The 16,596-nt window shown below is 41.4% G+C and overlaps 2 protein-coding genes across 2 annotated transcripts; both read left to right on the top strand.

Annotated features, from left to right (window-relative positions):
- Positions 1–3,136: 3,136 nt before the first annotated feature.
- On the top strand, positions 3,137–10,300 carry LOC129824541 (ankyrin repeat and SOCS box protein 10-like). Its single transcript, XM_055884228.1, has 7 exons — positions 3,137–3,689; positions 5,365–5,632; positions 6,919–7,144; positions 7,287–7,469; positions 7,612–7,707; positions 9,050–9,163; positions 9,257–10,300. The coding sequence occupies exons 1-7, from the start codon at positions 3,350–3,352 to the stop codon at positions 9,440–9,442; spliced, it is 1,413 nt and encodes a 470-aa protein (XP_055740203.1). The 5' UTR covers positions 3,137–3,349; the 3' UTR covers positions 9,443–10,300.
- Positions 10,301–12,761: 2,461 nt separating this feature from the next.
- LOC129824157 (homeobox protein GBX-1-like) lies at positions 12,762–15,071 on the top strand. The gene is made up of 2 exons (XM_055883571.1): positions 12,762–13,467; positions 13,995–15,071. Exons 1-2 carry the CDS (start codon positions 13,020–13,022, stop codon positions 14,507–14,509), a joined length of 963 nt encoding a protein of 320 aa, XP_055739546.1. The 5' UTR covers positions 12,762–13,019; the 3' UTR covers positions 14,510–15,071.
- The last annotated feature ends 1,525 nt before the right edge of the window (positions 15,072–16,596 follow it).

Raw genomic sequence — 16,596 nt, 5'->3', positions numbered from 1 at the left:
AGAATGATGGAGGCCACTGTCTTCTTGGGGACCTTCAATGCTGCAGACCTTTTTTGGTACCCTTCCCCAGATCTGTACCTCAAAACTATCCTGTCTCGGAGGTCTACGGACAATTCCTGTGGGACCTTATATAGACAGGTCTGTGCCTTTCCAAATCATGTCGAATCAATTGAATTTACCACAGGTGGAATCCAATCAAGTTGTAGAAACATCTCAAGGATGATCAATGGAAACATGATGCACCTGAGCTCAATTTTGAATCCCATAGCAAAGGGTCTGAATACTTATGTAAATAAGTTATTTCTGTTTTTTAATGTATTTTTTTTCCAAAAAAATTCTAAACATTTGTTTTAGCTTTGTCATTTTGGGGTATTGTGTGTAGACTGCAGAGGGACTGTTTAAATTTAATCCATTTTAGATTAAGGCTATAACGTAACAAATGTGGAAAAGGTCAAGGGGTCTGAATACTTTCTGAAGGCACTGTATATATATTTATTTATTTAAACTACGGATTGCGACATTGCTCATCCTAATATTTCTATATATGTTTTATATTTGTGCGTATTGTTAGATATTACTGCACTGTTGGAGCTAGGAATACAAGAATGTCGCTACACCCACAATATCATCTGCTAAACTTGTGTATGCGACCAATAAAATGTGATAGGATTTTTATCCCTTATTGATGTCACTTGTTAAATCAGTGTAGATGAAGGGGAGGAGAGAGTAAAATAAGGATTTTTAAGCCTTGAGACAATTGAGACATTGTTTGCCATTCAGAGGGTGAATGGGCAAGACAAAAGATTTAAGTGCCTTTGGACAGAGTATGGTAGTAGGTGCCAGGTGCACCGGTTTGTGTCAAGAACTGCAACGCTGCTGGGTTTTCAACGCTCAACAGTTTCCTGTGTGTATTAAGAATGGGGAGGGGGGACTCAGTATTAGGAAGGTGTTCTTAATGTTTTGTACAATCAGTGTATACTTAGTTTTACTGACATTCAATAATAGTTTAAGGTCAATAAAGGTTTTCTGTTAAACAATGAAGACAGAATGTAGATCAGTTAGAGCCTGGACAACAGAAGGGGCAACAGAATACACAACAGTATCGCCCACATACAAGTGAAGTTTACAATTGTTTTCAGAGAAACCAATATTGTTTATATAAACAGTAAAAAGTACAGGACCCAAAATCGACCCTTGTGGGACTCCTTTCATAATATCGAGGAAACCTGACTTAACACCATCATAAAATACACATTGTCCTGTCTGTCATTTAGTATTATTGCCAAATGCTGTGGTAGCCTTGCTGGTTAAGTGTGCCTTGAATTCTAAATAAATTACTGACAGTGTCACCAGCAAAGCACCATTAAAACCATCACACCTCCTTCTCCATGCTTCGCGGTGGGAACCACACATGCAGAGATCATCCGTTCACCTACTCTGTATCTCACAAAGACACGGCGGTTGGAACCAAAAATCTCCAATTTGGACTCATCAGACCAAGGGACAGATTTCCACCGGTCTAATGTCCATTACTCGTGTTTCTTTTCGTAAACTCTAATGAACTGCAGCAGAGGTAACTCTGGGTCTTCCTTTCCTGTGGCGGTCCTCATGAGAGCCAGATTCATCAGAGCGCTTGATGGTTTTTGCGACTGCACTTGAAGAAACTTTCAAAGTTCTTGACATTTTCCAGATTGACTGACCTTCATGTCTTAAAGTAGTGATAGACTGTCGTTGTCACGACCGCCGTAATCCTCCTCGTCTTAGGAGGAGCAAGGATCGGACCACAGCGCAGCGTGGTTAGAATACATTCTTCTCGTTTAATGACACGAAACAAAGAACACTTTACAAACTAAACAAAACAACAAACCGACGAACGTGAAGCTATATAAACAATGTGCTAACATGCAACATAGACATAGACAATAACCCACGAACTACCCAATGAATATGGCTGCCTAAATATGGTTCCCAATCAGAGACAACGATAGACAGCTGTCTCTAATTGAGAACCAATCTAGGCAACCATAGACAGACATACACCTAGACTAGACACTGCCCCATAAACATACAAAACCCCTAGACAATACAAAACACATACATCCCCCATGTCACACCCTGACCTAACTAAAATAATAAAGAAAACAAAGATAACTAAGGCCAGGGCGTGACAGTCGTTTGTCTTTGCTAATTTGAGCTGTTCTTGACATACTATGGACTTGGTCTTTTACCAAATAGGGCTATCTTCTGTATACCACCCCTAGCTTGTCACAACATAACTGATTGGCTCAAATGCATTAAGAAGGAAAGAAATTCCACAAATTAACTTTAACAAGGCACAACTGTTAATTGAAATGCATTCCAGGTGACTACTTCATGAAGCTGGTTGAGAGAATGCCAAGAGTGTGCAAAGCTGTCATCACGGCAAAGGCTGGCTATTTTGAAGAATCTCAAATCTCAAATATATTTAGATTTGTTTAACACTTTTTTGGTTACTACATGATTCCATATGAGTTATTTCATAGTTTCTACAATGTAGAAAATAGTAAAAAAAACTTGAATGAGTAGCTGTGTCCAAACTTTTGACTGGTACTGTATGTCTATTGCATGTCAGTTGCAAATACATATTACTTATGTCATTAGAATATATAGCAAATTATAAAATGTATCTGTTTGTCAGTGCAGTGGATAGTTTACTCTACAATGAACCAGATGACCCTGCTTGTTTCTATGGGGTTGATTTCACCAGACCCAGTGAGAAGGAAGGTACTTCACCTTCATGTGAGTTACACTCACCCTATATGTTATTGTGGCATGCGGTATTATCCCAGCCACTGTCAAATCACAGAGCAGTTTTCCCCTGCAAAAGGAGAACCAGACAATTTTACTTTCTCTAAAATCATATGTGATATTGTGGCTGAAATCATGGATGTTTCCAATAACATACTGAGGCAATTTATGGCTTGTCTTATGACACATCGAAATACAGGGGCAACAGGCTTGACACTTTGGCTATAGATTACCAGGGGAGGCAAAGTTGCCATGTGAGTGATGGTAAAAATAGCCCTTCTGCTCATGCTGCAGGGAGGCTCTCATATTAGATATCAAAACAACGCCACTGAATGGCTGAGAGGCAGAGAGTAGGCACGAGACAGACACACAGAGACAAAGAGAGAGACAGAAATACTGAAAGAGTCAGTCAGAAAAAGAGACAGAAACATAGAAAGGGGGACAGAGACAGGCCGAGAGAGACACATAGAAAGAACAATTTCAACCAGATCTTTGACTACCCTCACACACCGTGGTTCTCTTATCCTGAGCGAGAAGCCAACCAGTCAGCCAATCGTCCAACATGTCGGGAGGAGGCAGTTTCGTCTTCACCCCCATGGCCCTGCGCTCCCTCCAGCGGGACGAGGACATGCTGGAGAGAGACAAGTACAAGAAGCAGCTAGCCAGCCACCAGCTCAACGGCTACATGCTGAAGAAAGAGGCCAGGGACAGGGTAGGCCCTGCACCTACGAGGTCCTGCACCTATGTTAGACCCCCAGCTGTGTGCCACGACCTGGTCATCCAGAACGCAATCTATACTGGGGATGCGGACGCTGTGCAGCGCTTCTTTCCCAGGGGCGTCACGTCGAACCTCATCATCGAGCCCCAGGGAGGGGACATGCGCTGGGTGGCCAGGGGGGAAGGTAAGCAACATGGTCTTATTAGAACAAGGGGTTCCCAAAATGTTTTGCTTTGTGACTCACCAATTGAGGTGTCTTTTGAGTCGAGACCCACCATAAGGCTAAGCGGTGAAAAAACATTCACAGACCAAAGAATAAGTCAAACGTAAATGAATAACACCGTCTTCCTCAAAACATTAGATTTGAGTAGAGCTTCTTGTGACCAGTTGTAAGAAATGGACGGTATAATTCTGGAATGATTCGTAACACATTTTTCTGGATCAAAAAGGGGCTTAAGCGGTGGGCGTGACAGGTGGCGTGGTAACGGGCGCGGTCGGTAGTCTGCGTGGTAGTCTGCGTGGCTGAACTGGCACCCTCAACCCACAGTTTGGAAACCACTGTATTAGAATATGTCAAAAATAAATAAATAATACATTTAACGATTGTAGTTATATGTCACACACCGTGACAGATGACTTATATGTCACTATTATGACATATGTCTGAGGTAATTGCAGAGATTAATGTATATAATCAGTGGTAATGGAACTGGCATCATGGTGATAATTGCTTTGTCTCCAAGCTCTAGACTTGAGACAGTGATTGTTGATGAGGTGTTTTCTTTGTCTCCATTGAAACGAACACAAAACCCTTTTGTACCAATGCCAAATGGTATATATTTTCCTGATGGACACTTTCAAAAGCCCATAAGCCAACCATCATACCTTTGGATAAATCCCTTGCCCTGCTTGTAATCCTGCGATGATTAGCAACCATGGCAGTATCAAATTATTATTTATATACATTATTTATAAATACAGTCCACCACTCACAGCAGAAACATTCCAGCAGGAAGCCATCGTATTAGTCATGTGCTTGATTTTCCATCCACACACCTGTCCAATGTTATTCTCTTGTGGCTAGGTGGTCAGTCACAAACATTGCAACTGTGTGTTCTTGTCTGTAAGCAGTTCCATTGTCCAGTCTAAGGGGTTTGGTAGCATGAAAGTGATTGAGCATGAGTGAGCTTGTTACATGTGACACAGAAGTAATTTGGCTGCTGCGCCACCCGGCAGTAGCTGCAGGGTTTTATGGGCCATCCGAAATATCACATAACACCATTACCGACGTGCCTCCCCGAAATAGCCCCCTGTGGACAAACAAGCTTCAGAACAGCACAACATTTACCTCAGGAGAGAGAAACCGCCATTACTGCTACAAAGAAAAAACGAACAAAATCGGACCAGTCAGTTGTTACTTTTATTACCACTTGAGCGCAGACTCAACCTGCATTGCATAAATGCCTCCAAAGCGCTACCGCAATGATGTGATTGCTACGGCCCAGGCCACAGGTTATGTTCTTCAATTCTGGAACTGTCTTTTGGTGGGGGATGACCTGACCCTTATTAGCATCATGGACGAACCTGAGTGTGAAGACCTCATCGATGCCATCTATGACACTAGCAACATTGAGGAGTGGAAGAACTTCAGGCACCACTATAGAACCCTGAGTAGGTCAATGGCTTTGTTTGTAATAACCTGTTCACAGGGGGTTCATTAGCCACCAAAAGGAACAAAACAGCGAGGGACTACCTGGACTTGTCCAATAACAAATGCTTGTTTTTCTTTTGCATTGCAAGACGTTTTAAATGTTTTTAGTTGCATGCCTTAAGGACACGACCCTGTTCTTCTTCTCCAGGACTGTGGTCTCTGAGCTATGAGCAGCAGCTGACAACCCCACTCCACATTACAGCAGGCCGGGGGTTTGTTGAATGCCTGAGGCACCTGCTGCAGCGCGGGGCCAGCGTAGACCTGGCCCCTGGGGGCACCACTGCCCTCCATGAGGCCTGCCAGAATGGCCAGCCCCAGTGTGTAAAATTGCTGCTGTCCCATGGTGCCAACTCCAACGCTCTCAGTGAAGATGGGCTCATGCCCTTGCACCTGTGCACCAGTCCTGAGTCCCTAGTGTAAGTACTGTACCAACCAATGTTATTGCTCTAAGACATGTCTGGGTTAGGGTTATGATTGTGGTTAAGGGTTAGGGTTTAACCGGGAGGTGAACATGAAGCTAGGGTTAGGGTTGTGGTTCAGGGTTAGGGTTTAACCGGGAGGTGAACATGAAGCTAGGGTTAGGGTTGTGGTTCAGGGTTAGGGTTTAACCGGGAGGTGAACATGAAGCTAGGGTTAGGGTTGTGGTTCAGGGTTAGGGTTTAACCGGGAGGTGAACATGAAGCTAGGGTTAGGGTTGTGGTTCAGGGTTAGGGTTTAACCGGGAGGTGAACATGAAGCTAGGGTTAGGGTTGTGGTTCAGGGTTAGGGTTTAACCGGGAGGTGAACATGAAGCTAGGGTTAGGGTTGTGGTTCAGGGTTAGGGTTTAACCGGGAGGTGGACATGAAGCTAGGGTTAGGGTTGTGGTTCAGGGTATGTTTAGGGTTGAATCCAGCATATGGACATGAAAATAGGTTTAGGATTAGGGTTGTGGTTGAGGCTTGGGCTAGGGTTGAACCAGGATGTGGACATGAAGCTAGGGTTAGGGTAATGGCCAGGGTAAAGGTTGAACCAGGATCTAGACATGAAGCTAGGGTTAGGGTAATGGCCAGGGTAAAGGTTGAACCAGGATGTGGACATGAAGCTAGGGTTAGGGTAATGGCCAGGGTAAAGGTTGAACCAGGATGTGGACATGAATCTAGGGTTAGGGTAATGGCCAGGGTAAAGGTTGAACCAGGATGTGGACATGAAGCTAGGGTTAGGGTAATGGCCAGGGTAAAGGTTGAACCAGGATCTAGACATGAAGCTAGGGTTAGGGTAATGGCCAGGGTAAAGGTTGAACCAGGATCTGGACATGAAGCTAGGGTTAGGGTAATGGCCAGGGTAAAGGTTGAACCAGGATGTGGACATGAAGCTAGGGTTAGGGTAATGGCCAGGGTAAAGGTTGAACCAGGATCTAGACATGAAGCTAGGGTTAGGGTAATGGCCAGGGTAAAGGTTGAACCAGGATCTAGACATGAAGCTAGGGTTAGGGTAATGGCCAGGGTAAAGGTTGAACCAGGATCTGGACATGAAGCTAGGGTTAGGGTAATGGCCAGGGTAAAGGTTGAACCAGGATGTGGACATGAAGCTAGGGTCAGGGTAAAGGTTGAACCAGGATCTGGACAGGAAGCTGGGTCAAGGTAATAGGGATCAAAATTAAGATTATGACATTCATTTTCAATTCTATTTCCCAATGGCCCTTCTCTGTAACTGGATGTACAGGTGCGCCAAACACCTGCTCCAGTTTGGCGCTGCAATCAACGGGCGGAGCCTCAACGAGGATAACACGCCGTTGCATGTGGCGGCACAGAACGGGCTTCCGGGTCACACGGAGCTGTACCTGCACTACGGCGCCGCCCTGGAGAAGCGGAATGACGATGGTCTCACGCCACTCAACGCCGCTTGCTCACAACCACAGGAGAAGGACGATCTGGAACGCTACACCAAGGTGTGTGAGTAACTTAATTAATTGTTGTGTTATTTGTTTAATGTTGTCATTTGGGGTTAGTAATATTCAGTGCAGCTTGGTCTGGCTCGCCTTGGTTCGGCTCTGTAGTGTGTACAGCCCTTCTGTGTGTCCTATCCTCCAGGTATGTCAGCTGCTGCTGACGGCGGGAGCTGACGTCAACACAGAGGACCAGGACAAACAGTCCCCGCTCCACATGGCCTGTAAGAACGTCAACCCGGACGTGGTGGATCATCTTCTGGCCCACGGAGCCTGCGTCAACACCATGTGTTACAGTGGAAACGCCCCCATGCAAAACGTCCTCAAGGTGTTTTTTAAAATTGTATTTCTTTGACTTTGACATATAAAAACACAATTCAACCACACATGTAGATACACTGCATTTAACATGATTGAGGATAAAACAGGAAAACTGGTTTCCAACTTATTTCCATTGTGATCCTCTGAAGGTGGTGGCCTACAAGGCGGCGCACAAGCCAGAGAGGGTAGTCCGCTCTCTGCTCAACCACGGCTCCATCAGGGTGTGGCCTGGAGCACTGCCCGAGGTAAGAGCCAGAAGTGGCCACTACTATAAGCGCAAAAAGCAACTGCTTAGGGCCTTGTAATCTTTTCTTATTAATTATATTCATATTATTTAGTGAAGAGCACAGGCACTAGGGAAGGAATAGTGTTTAATGTTAGGAGTAGGAGTAAAAAAAAAGATGTGAAGAACCTGGCAATACATCTTGAATATGTTTTGTATTGTGTAATCTTGCTGTGCATTCAATCAGTCATTCAAGTGTTCATGATTGTGTATACTGTACATTTATGCAGAAATCACCTGCGGTTAAACAGATTGGTTCATGTTTCATAAAAGTGTAATTAAATTAAAACATCAGCATTTAATTGTTGTTGATGTAGACAGCCAATGATATAACTGTAACAGGATGAACAGTTGAGAAGGAACAGATGAAGTCTGAACACTAAAACAGTTCACTGAATTCTTTCTTTCTCTCCTCAACATGAAATAATGTTCTCACTGTGAGAAACGGAAACTACCTCTACTCAATGAACCAGACCCGGGTTCGAATAATATTAGATATCATTTGAAATACTTGATTGTGCTTGCCTGTTGAAACGATGGAACCAATTCAAAAGTCCCGTGCAAACCTTGCCCACCTGGCACTCAAGGCAGGCTAAAGCAACCGCTTAAAAGTATTTGAAAGATTGCAAAGAGTATTTGAACCCAGGTCGGCTACTATTCACTGAACCCACCACGTGCTCTGGAACAAAATGCCTGACTCCTAATTAGGGAATGTTAATAGGAGATTAATTAGCACTAATTGCATAATTTCCAGTAAACCCCCAGAGGGTAGACCAATCTGTTCATCTCACCAAGTGTTTAATTACTTTAGTTTATTTCTTATATTCTATTGATGAGTCATAAGTCACAACCTCCTAAATCCAACATTTTTCTTTTTTGTTTCTTAGGAGATCACAAAAATGAGAATTGGTTAAAAAATATAAAAAATGTATGCAGGCAGTTGTTCCCATTGTAATTATACCATTGGGAATATTTAATTTGCACCTGGAAGGGTAAGGTTTTAGACTAGAAAATAGGCTAGAAAAATGATAAGCTATTGTTTATTTCCTTAACATGACCAGGTATCCATAACCATGGCTGTGTTTACACAGGCAGCCAAATTCTGATCTTTTGTCCACTAATTGTTCCTCTTACCAATCAGATCAGATGTTTTCACATCAGATCTTTTTCAAAGCTTATCTGATTGGTCTAATGGCCAATTAGTGAAAGAAATATATCAGAATTGAACTGCTTGTGCAAACGGAGCCCATCTGGTTTCTAGTTTTAAGCAACGTGGTATTCATGATACATTGATGTATTTCCAGGTGCTAAAGTATTGCTGTGTCTCCCCACGCACCATTGAGGTTCTTCTGAATGCGTACGACCGCCTCAAGGTCACAGATGACTGGGTGGAGGCTGTTTCACCTGAGATGTTTAAGGTACGTTTCTAGAATCATAGTGATTCTATGGTATTCCATGCTGATATAATATGACTCTAACTGTCTGAGTGTTTTGTCTATCTCTCCCTCCAGGAACACAAGGGGTTCTATGAATCCGTCTTCTCCCTGCAGCAGACCCCTCGCTCCCTACAGCACCTGGCTCGATGGAAGTTCAGGAACTACCTAGACGGGCGCGTACACAAGGTGGTGCCACAGCTAGACCTGCCCACCTTCATCAAAAACTTCCTGCTGCTGGAGTTCAGAGACTATGTCCACTGAGTCAGAGATAGAGCCAGGATGTATATAAGCCCTAAACACTAAATATATGGTGATACATGGTATGATATGGTTAGAATACCCAGCAATATAGAGCTCTGTATTGTATTTACACTCAGGACAAACACTAGGAATTCAGTCTGTCTGTGACAATATGAGTTTTTGCAGAGTGACACAGAAGGAGGATCATCTTCATAGACCTACAGATGGTGGTACTACAGTAAGTACTACCACTCCTGGATCTATTATCCTCGAGATTGCTGTGTGAGTAGTGTTCAGTAAATGGATACCATTATCTACAACAACATATGACAAAACACGTTTTAGACATAATTGGTGTCTCTACAATTGATTGTATTAATTGTATTACTATTTTCGTTGACAATTAAAATGTATTTTGCGTTACAGCAGAACCTTGTTAATCTGAGTCACCACAAGGGGGTGCTGTGGTCTTCAGACGACAAATGAGACGTACATTATTGGATGGCTGGCTTCCTTGTGTTTTTTTTTCTATTTTATTTGTTAAAGAAACGTCACGTGTAACCTTTTTTATTAATAGTGCTAGCAATGGCACTGAAATGTACATACGTAAAGTAATCTTACGTTGAAGGAGTACAAGGACATCGTTTACATATTTTGATATTGAGATTTTTTTCCAAATTAATCTGACTTCAGAGAAAAATAGAAGACTATTGTTTGGCTATGCACCTTGTCATGTAATGGAGATTGTCCCACCTAGCTATCTTAAAATGAATGCACAAACTGTAAATCGTTCTGGATAAGAGCGTCTGCTAAATGACAAACAAATTTTTTTAAATAAATGTATGATCAATGTCAATATGATTTTATGGATATATAGTAAGTATTTGGTAGAGAATTACTACTACTTTTTAAATTAAATAAATCCTAAATGAACAAATGTATGTGATACATGTTTATTGCTTATAACTCCTTTCCTTTATGTCAGAATATTTGTCTGAATATTTGAATTAGGCAAAAAAATTAGAAGCCTATTTTATATCACTGGCATTAGATTAGTAATTTTGGAAATGATTCAATTCATTTATAATTCATTTATTAAGAGTTCATGAGAATAGATCTGAGAGACTGTTATGCAAAGACTCTGTGGTTATCTTATATTACAACAAGTTTCAGTCAAATACAACACGTTAGTGATGGACATAAATCATGAATAGACTCTTGAATAAGCAGTAAGCTATTGTGTTCAAAATTACCAACAAGGTCGATCGATGTTTTTTAATCTAGCAAATAGTGGGATTGACAACAATTTAATGGATAACAAACAAAAAATAATAAAATAACATTAATTTAATATAATGCAACGTAGCTTAGTAGTTTTACATTATTTGTGATTGAATTAAATCACAGAAATGTTGTTGGAAAACCACTTAGGTGACTTAGGCGTTTCCAGTTGATAATTATGTGGTGAGGTCCAGTTGTGTGATTGTATGGGATCGAAAGAAGTAGCGTCCTTTTAAATACCAACCACCCGGCTTGGGGAGAATGACCTGCGTGACAGAGGGTGGTGACACGGAGACAAGATGCTGACTTGGGTAATGAACCTGCCACATTGTGGCTCTTGAACTAGCTACGCTTTTCAATGTGCTTAGCGCACGAGGAGCTATAAGCCACATCAAAAGAAAGTAAACTTGCAACGAAAAATAATACAATTTTGAAATAAATTATATATTAGCAATATGTTAGAACTTGAATAAACATGACATTAAAGCTCCAAAGAAAGCCCATCACCCAGTTGTTATTGACATATACTAGCAACTAGGCTATAACAATATTATTACTATTATAATAGCCTGATAATAAATATAGCTGATCAATAAACTTTAGATTCCTGACTCATAAAATAAACCAATAATAAATCCAATGGATATAAATGCAGAAAGTATCACATTTCCGAGAGAAATGTGTTATATCTGTTCAATAGGGTATGGGGAGATTCTGATTGTAGACTATACAATCAGAAGTGAGTCCACTCTAAAAAAGGGAGAGAGGAGCGAGGGAGAGGAAAGCTATCTGGTTTCAATAGATCAAAGGTAGGTGCTGCTGAATGAGTCATTTGCAATTATAAGAATAATTAGCATCCCTTGGCCCTCCATTGCTAATCAGAGTCGGTTGGTGATATGTTTATGTCTTCATGCAATCAGACGGCCAGTTGGAGTGCCCGCGCGTCCCCAGGACTCAATAGGGGCTAATCATCATCACGGATTGACATTTAAACGGTAAAATTATCTCCGATTAAATCAACACTTAAAAGAAAAGAGAAAAGTGATTTTTCCTCATTACACATTTTGATTTAAATAGAGACTTATAAGCATATAGAAAATTAGTGGCCAAAACCCTGAAAGCGCGCTTTAACGACGCGTAATTGTAGCCTAACTATTCTATATTTTATTGGAAATTCGTTTAGGATGCATTCTCAAATTAGGTCTATTTTAAACATGGTAAATGGTTTACATAGACCACTATTTTAATGGTACAGACATAGCCTCCAACACTTGAATAGCATATTGCATTTTGAATCGAATAAAGTTTAAATGTCTCCAAATGACACTTTTCAAAACTGCGCAGCCTCGTTCAAAAATTGCCGTTGACCTTACATGAATGTATTTAATCCGAATCTAATTTTGCACAGAATATCTCTCTCCAGGGAATAATTGTTACCGCACTTTTCTACGGCCAAACGCATTGTTTTACCCCGGGAGAATTGAAAAGCTTTTCTCTCTCAAGAGAGGAAAAACATCTGCCTCTCCTCCCTCCCCACTCCGATGCCATCCGTCCTAACATTTCAACAAAAGCACCGTTGTTTTATGTCGTACCTTGAATCCAAAGTAATTACTTATCATCAATCAAAATTAATAATAGCTGATTGGGTTGGTGTGGTCAACGATTATAGAAGGGGAAGGGCTGAAGCAGTCTCTCACACCGCTTTCAGTCAATGTGGACTGGGCAAAGGTGGTGGAGGACTGGGGAGGGGGGCGACCCGTCTATTCGGTATCCACTGGGAAACTATCGCCTCTCAAGGCAACCAAGAAGTCAGAAGCTGAATAAGGAAATGAAGCGTAATTTGAGGAAGATGGATGAGTCCCCAGGGTAACACCCCCTTTCATTCCTCTCTAGCTCTCTCTCGCTTTCTCTGTGTGTGCGTGCGTGTGCGTGTGCGTGTGCGTGTGCGTGTGTGTGTGTGTGTGTGTGTGTGTGTGTGTGTGTGTGTGTGTGTGTGTGTGTGTGTGTGTGTGTGAGTGAAAGAGAGAGCGAGAGAGAGAGAGATGTGAAGGGAGAGGGAAAGGGAGAGGGGTAGAGCGTGTGTGTTTATGTCTCAGTGTGTGACAAATAGAGGTATAGGGAGTGGGCACAAAACAAGAAAGCGACAGGTCGCAATAAGCTTGAGGACGTTTCAGAGAAGCTGGTTAGTCCACCGGATAATATCAAAGCGAAGGGACATTTAACTTCACTCGACCATCGAATCTAAGGTTTGGCTATTTGTTGAGGGAAAGAAGGAGCGCCTGAGTTTTCGATAAAGATAGTCACAATTTTCTTCGCAATGCAAAGACCGGGCGGCCAAGGGACGGCGTTTTCGATTGACTCCTTGATAGGAACTCCGCAACCTCGCCCGGGACACCTGCTCTACACGGGCTACCCGATGTTTATGCCATACAGACCCTTAATGATTCCTCAATCTTTATCTCATTCACATTTACCATCTGGCATACCTCCTTTGGCGCCGTTGGCATCTTTCGCTGGACGTCTTACCAACACATTCTGTGCGAGTTTGGGACAGGGGATGCCGTCCATGGTGGCTCTCACCACAACACTGCCAAGTTTCTCCGATCCGCCGGATAGTTTCTATCCTCCCCAAGAGCTCCCCGGACCTCGGTTAAGTGCCGACCCTGGAACGAGGAGACAGGAGAGCCCACACTCAGATGATCTCCATGGAAGGGACAAGGGGTCGGATTTACTCAACTTCTCGGAAACTTTTCAAACTATACCAGGTAAGTTCACTGCCTGTTTTCCTGTTCTGTCCATACGCTTCCATATTAGGTTGGCAAGTTGAGACCTATTGGGTAAAACGCGCGAGCGGCATCCAAATTAGAAGTTGGATCTGATCTAATTCCCAGAGGTTTACGAAATCTCCACAAACGCATAGTTTCATAACAAACCACCATTTTGAAATGTGCAATAACTCGAATAGATTAGCCTAACTCAAGTTAGTGAAACACTGTTTTCTACTCTATTTCTTAATCACTAACAATCTTGACTTAGCCTATAGGTAGGCTGTGTAATATCACGTTCATTCATAGGGTTGTTATGAATGGTAATAGGCCTACTCATTTCATTTGACGAAAATATAGCAGAAATAAAACTCCAAACAGGCCATTTTCATTTTAGAGGCATATGTGGTCTCTGTATTTATAATGTTTACTTGCATTAATTTAACCTACATGTGTGTGGGAAACTTGTATAGGATCAAACTAATTGATTCTAATGTATGTTTTCTTTCTTCTTTTGCACGTTTTAGGTGAGACTAAACTGTACAGCTCAGACGACGAGAAGTTGGACCTCAAATCAGCGGACACAGCTTGCAGTGATAGAGAGGACAGCTCTGCCGTTGACAGCGAAAACGAAAGCGTCTCGGATGGGAACAACTGTGGTGCTTTATCCCAAAAGAGTAAACTAAAACCCGGGTCGCAGGAAGCTCTACCGCCGGGAAGCTCAGTGGGAAAGAGCAGGAGGAGACGAACAGCTTTTACAAGCGAGCAGCTACTTGAACTTGAGAAGGAATTTCATTGTAAAAAGTACCTTTCGCTTACCGAACGTTCTCAAATAGCACACGCACTTAAATTGAGCGAGGTGCAGGTCAAGATTTGGTTCCAGAATCGTAGGGCCAAATGGAAAAGAATAAAAGCTGGCAACGTCAATAACAGGTCTGGAGAGCCCGTGAGAAACCCCAAAATTGTGGTCCCAATCCCAGTGCACGTCAACAGGTTTGCGGTGAGGAGTCAGCACCAACAGATAGAGCAAACAAGGCCATGATGAACTATACTGGCCTAAACTAATTTTGACAAAGTTATGGGTTGTTAAATGCATGAAGCACAAATACTGGATGACATTTTGTGGTCAACGAGATGACTTTACATCAAGAGACATGTCCTATCAACTGGATAACTAAGGATAATATGTTTTCTCTCCGCAGATTAATTCATTTGTCAAATTAGGCCTATCTCATATTTTATTTATTGTTTTGTTAATTTGTAAATATTATATGTGTCGGGTGACACAGACATGCACTATGAAATGAGATTGTAAAAATTGTTTTCTAAAATATTTATATCTAGCTAGGGCCTATAATTGTTCTGTTTATTATCTGCATGTGCTTTACTCATTCGGTGAAGCTATTTCAAACTTCTCGTATTTGTTACCGTTTTGTTTATCACATGTTGCATGTATCTTACAACGTTTTCATTTTGGTAGGCCACTGTAGGAACTGTATTCGCCAGCTGTTTGTGGAAAAAAAAGATGTGAAGGAAAATAAATAACCAAACAAAGAAATACTGTAAAGTATATTGACTTAATAAATCCATTTATATGAAATGTATATATCTAAATGCATTATTATTGCTGGTTAAGCTATAGTTTTAGAGATGGTGATTTGTGCTGTGTAAAGTCTATGTCTGCTCTCAGAAAATGATCAGTGATCTCTCTGTCTATAGAATATATTTGCCTCTCATTCATGAAGTATAATATCACTAGGCTATTACATGACAATGTATTTTAATAGCGTACTAAAACATTAACTATAACAATAAACAAATACAACAACACCTAATAATACTATAATTGATAATTGATCATAATACCATAAGACTAATTGCAACAATATTTATGACAATTATAATAATCTGATCAATCTCAAAATATTTGTTTTGCTTTATAAATTATAAGACATAACGTTACTTAATCAAAATAACAACTCGATTGCAATGCCACTTTATAGGCTTTAATAATCAGATGTTATTGATTTCGAATAATAAGCTTGTAAGTAAATTACAATTCTGTATTGTACACCTGTAATATCTAGCCAGCATTAATCTGAATACATGTTTGCACACTAGGCCTGGGTTAGTTTGCAATGTAATGATACTGTATATTGTAGGTCTTGAAAAAATATTGGCTAAATAAGTGGACGATTTATACTAATATGGATGAATAGGAAATTATATGTAGCTTCACCTATATGCAAAGTCCAGCAGTTCTCCGTATAGGCGTTGATGATAGCCACATTCAAATGAAGGTTCTTATTAAGCAGTCAAGAGAGAATAAAGGGAGAGAACGGGGTTTTGTGACTGGAAGCAGCAGTCATTTATCTCTCTTTAGGGGGCCATGTTGTCTCAAGGTGGAGTGATGGATCCCCATTAGAACGGTCATATTCTACACGTCGTAATGAACTTCAACATCAATCACTGTAAGAGAGGACGAGACCAGACCAGAGAGAGTGAACACTGTCTGTGTGTGTGCGCGCGCGCGTGTTGTGTGGACGTGTTTAACTATACTGGTGGGGACCAGAAGTCCCCAGAAGAATAGTAAACAAACCAAAAAATTGGATCAACTGGGGACCTTTTGTTGGTCCCCACAAGGTCAAATGCTATTTCTAGGGGGTTTAGGGTTAGCGTTAGAAATAGTGTTAGATAGGGTTAGAATTAGGTTTAGTGTTAATGTTTTTGGGTTAAGGTTAGAGTTAGGCTCAAGGTTAGGGTTAGGGGTTAGGGAAAATATGATTTTGAATGAGACTGAATTGTGTGTCCCCACAAGGTTAGTTGTACAAGACCGTGTGTGTGTGTGTGTGTGTGTGTGTGTGTGTGTGTGTGTGTGTGTGTGTGTGTGTGTGTGTGTGTGTGTGTGTGTGTGTGTGTGTGTGTGTGTGTGTGTGTGTGTGTGTGTGTGTGTGTGTGTTATTTATGCCAGCAGGTCTCAACTCATAAATACAGAGAAAAGTTAAACTTATTTTGATGTATAAGTAATTCATTTGATATCCGAGTTGGTACATTTCCATCAATTTCAATCCTAAGAAAGGAACAAAGCAAATTTAAAAAAAGCTATCAATTATTTTTTACAGGTGTAGG

This window comes from Salvelinus fontinalis, chromosome 26, assembly GCF_029448725.1.
Source record: "Salvelinus fontinalis isolate EN_2023a chromosome 26, ASM2944872v1, whole genome shotgun sequence".
Classification (NCBI taxonomy): Eukaryota; Metazoa; Chordata; class Actinopteri; order Salmoniformes; family Salmonidae; genus Salvelinus; species Salvelinus fontinalis.
The sequence above is the reverse complement of the archived record's forward strand: the minus strand, read 5'-3'. Positions and strand labels throughout refer to the sequence as shown.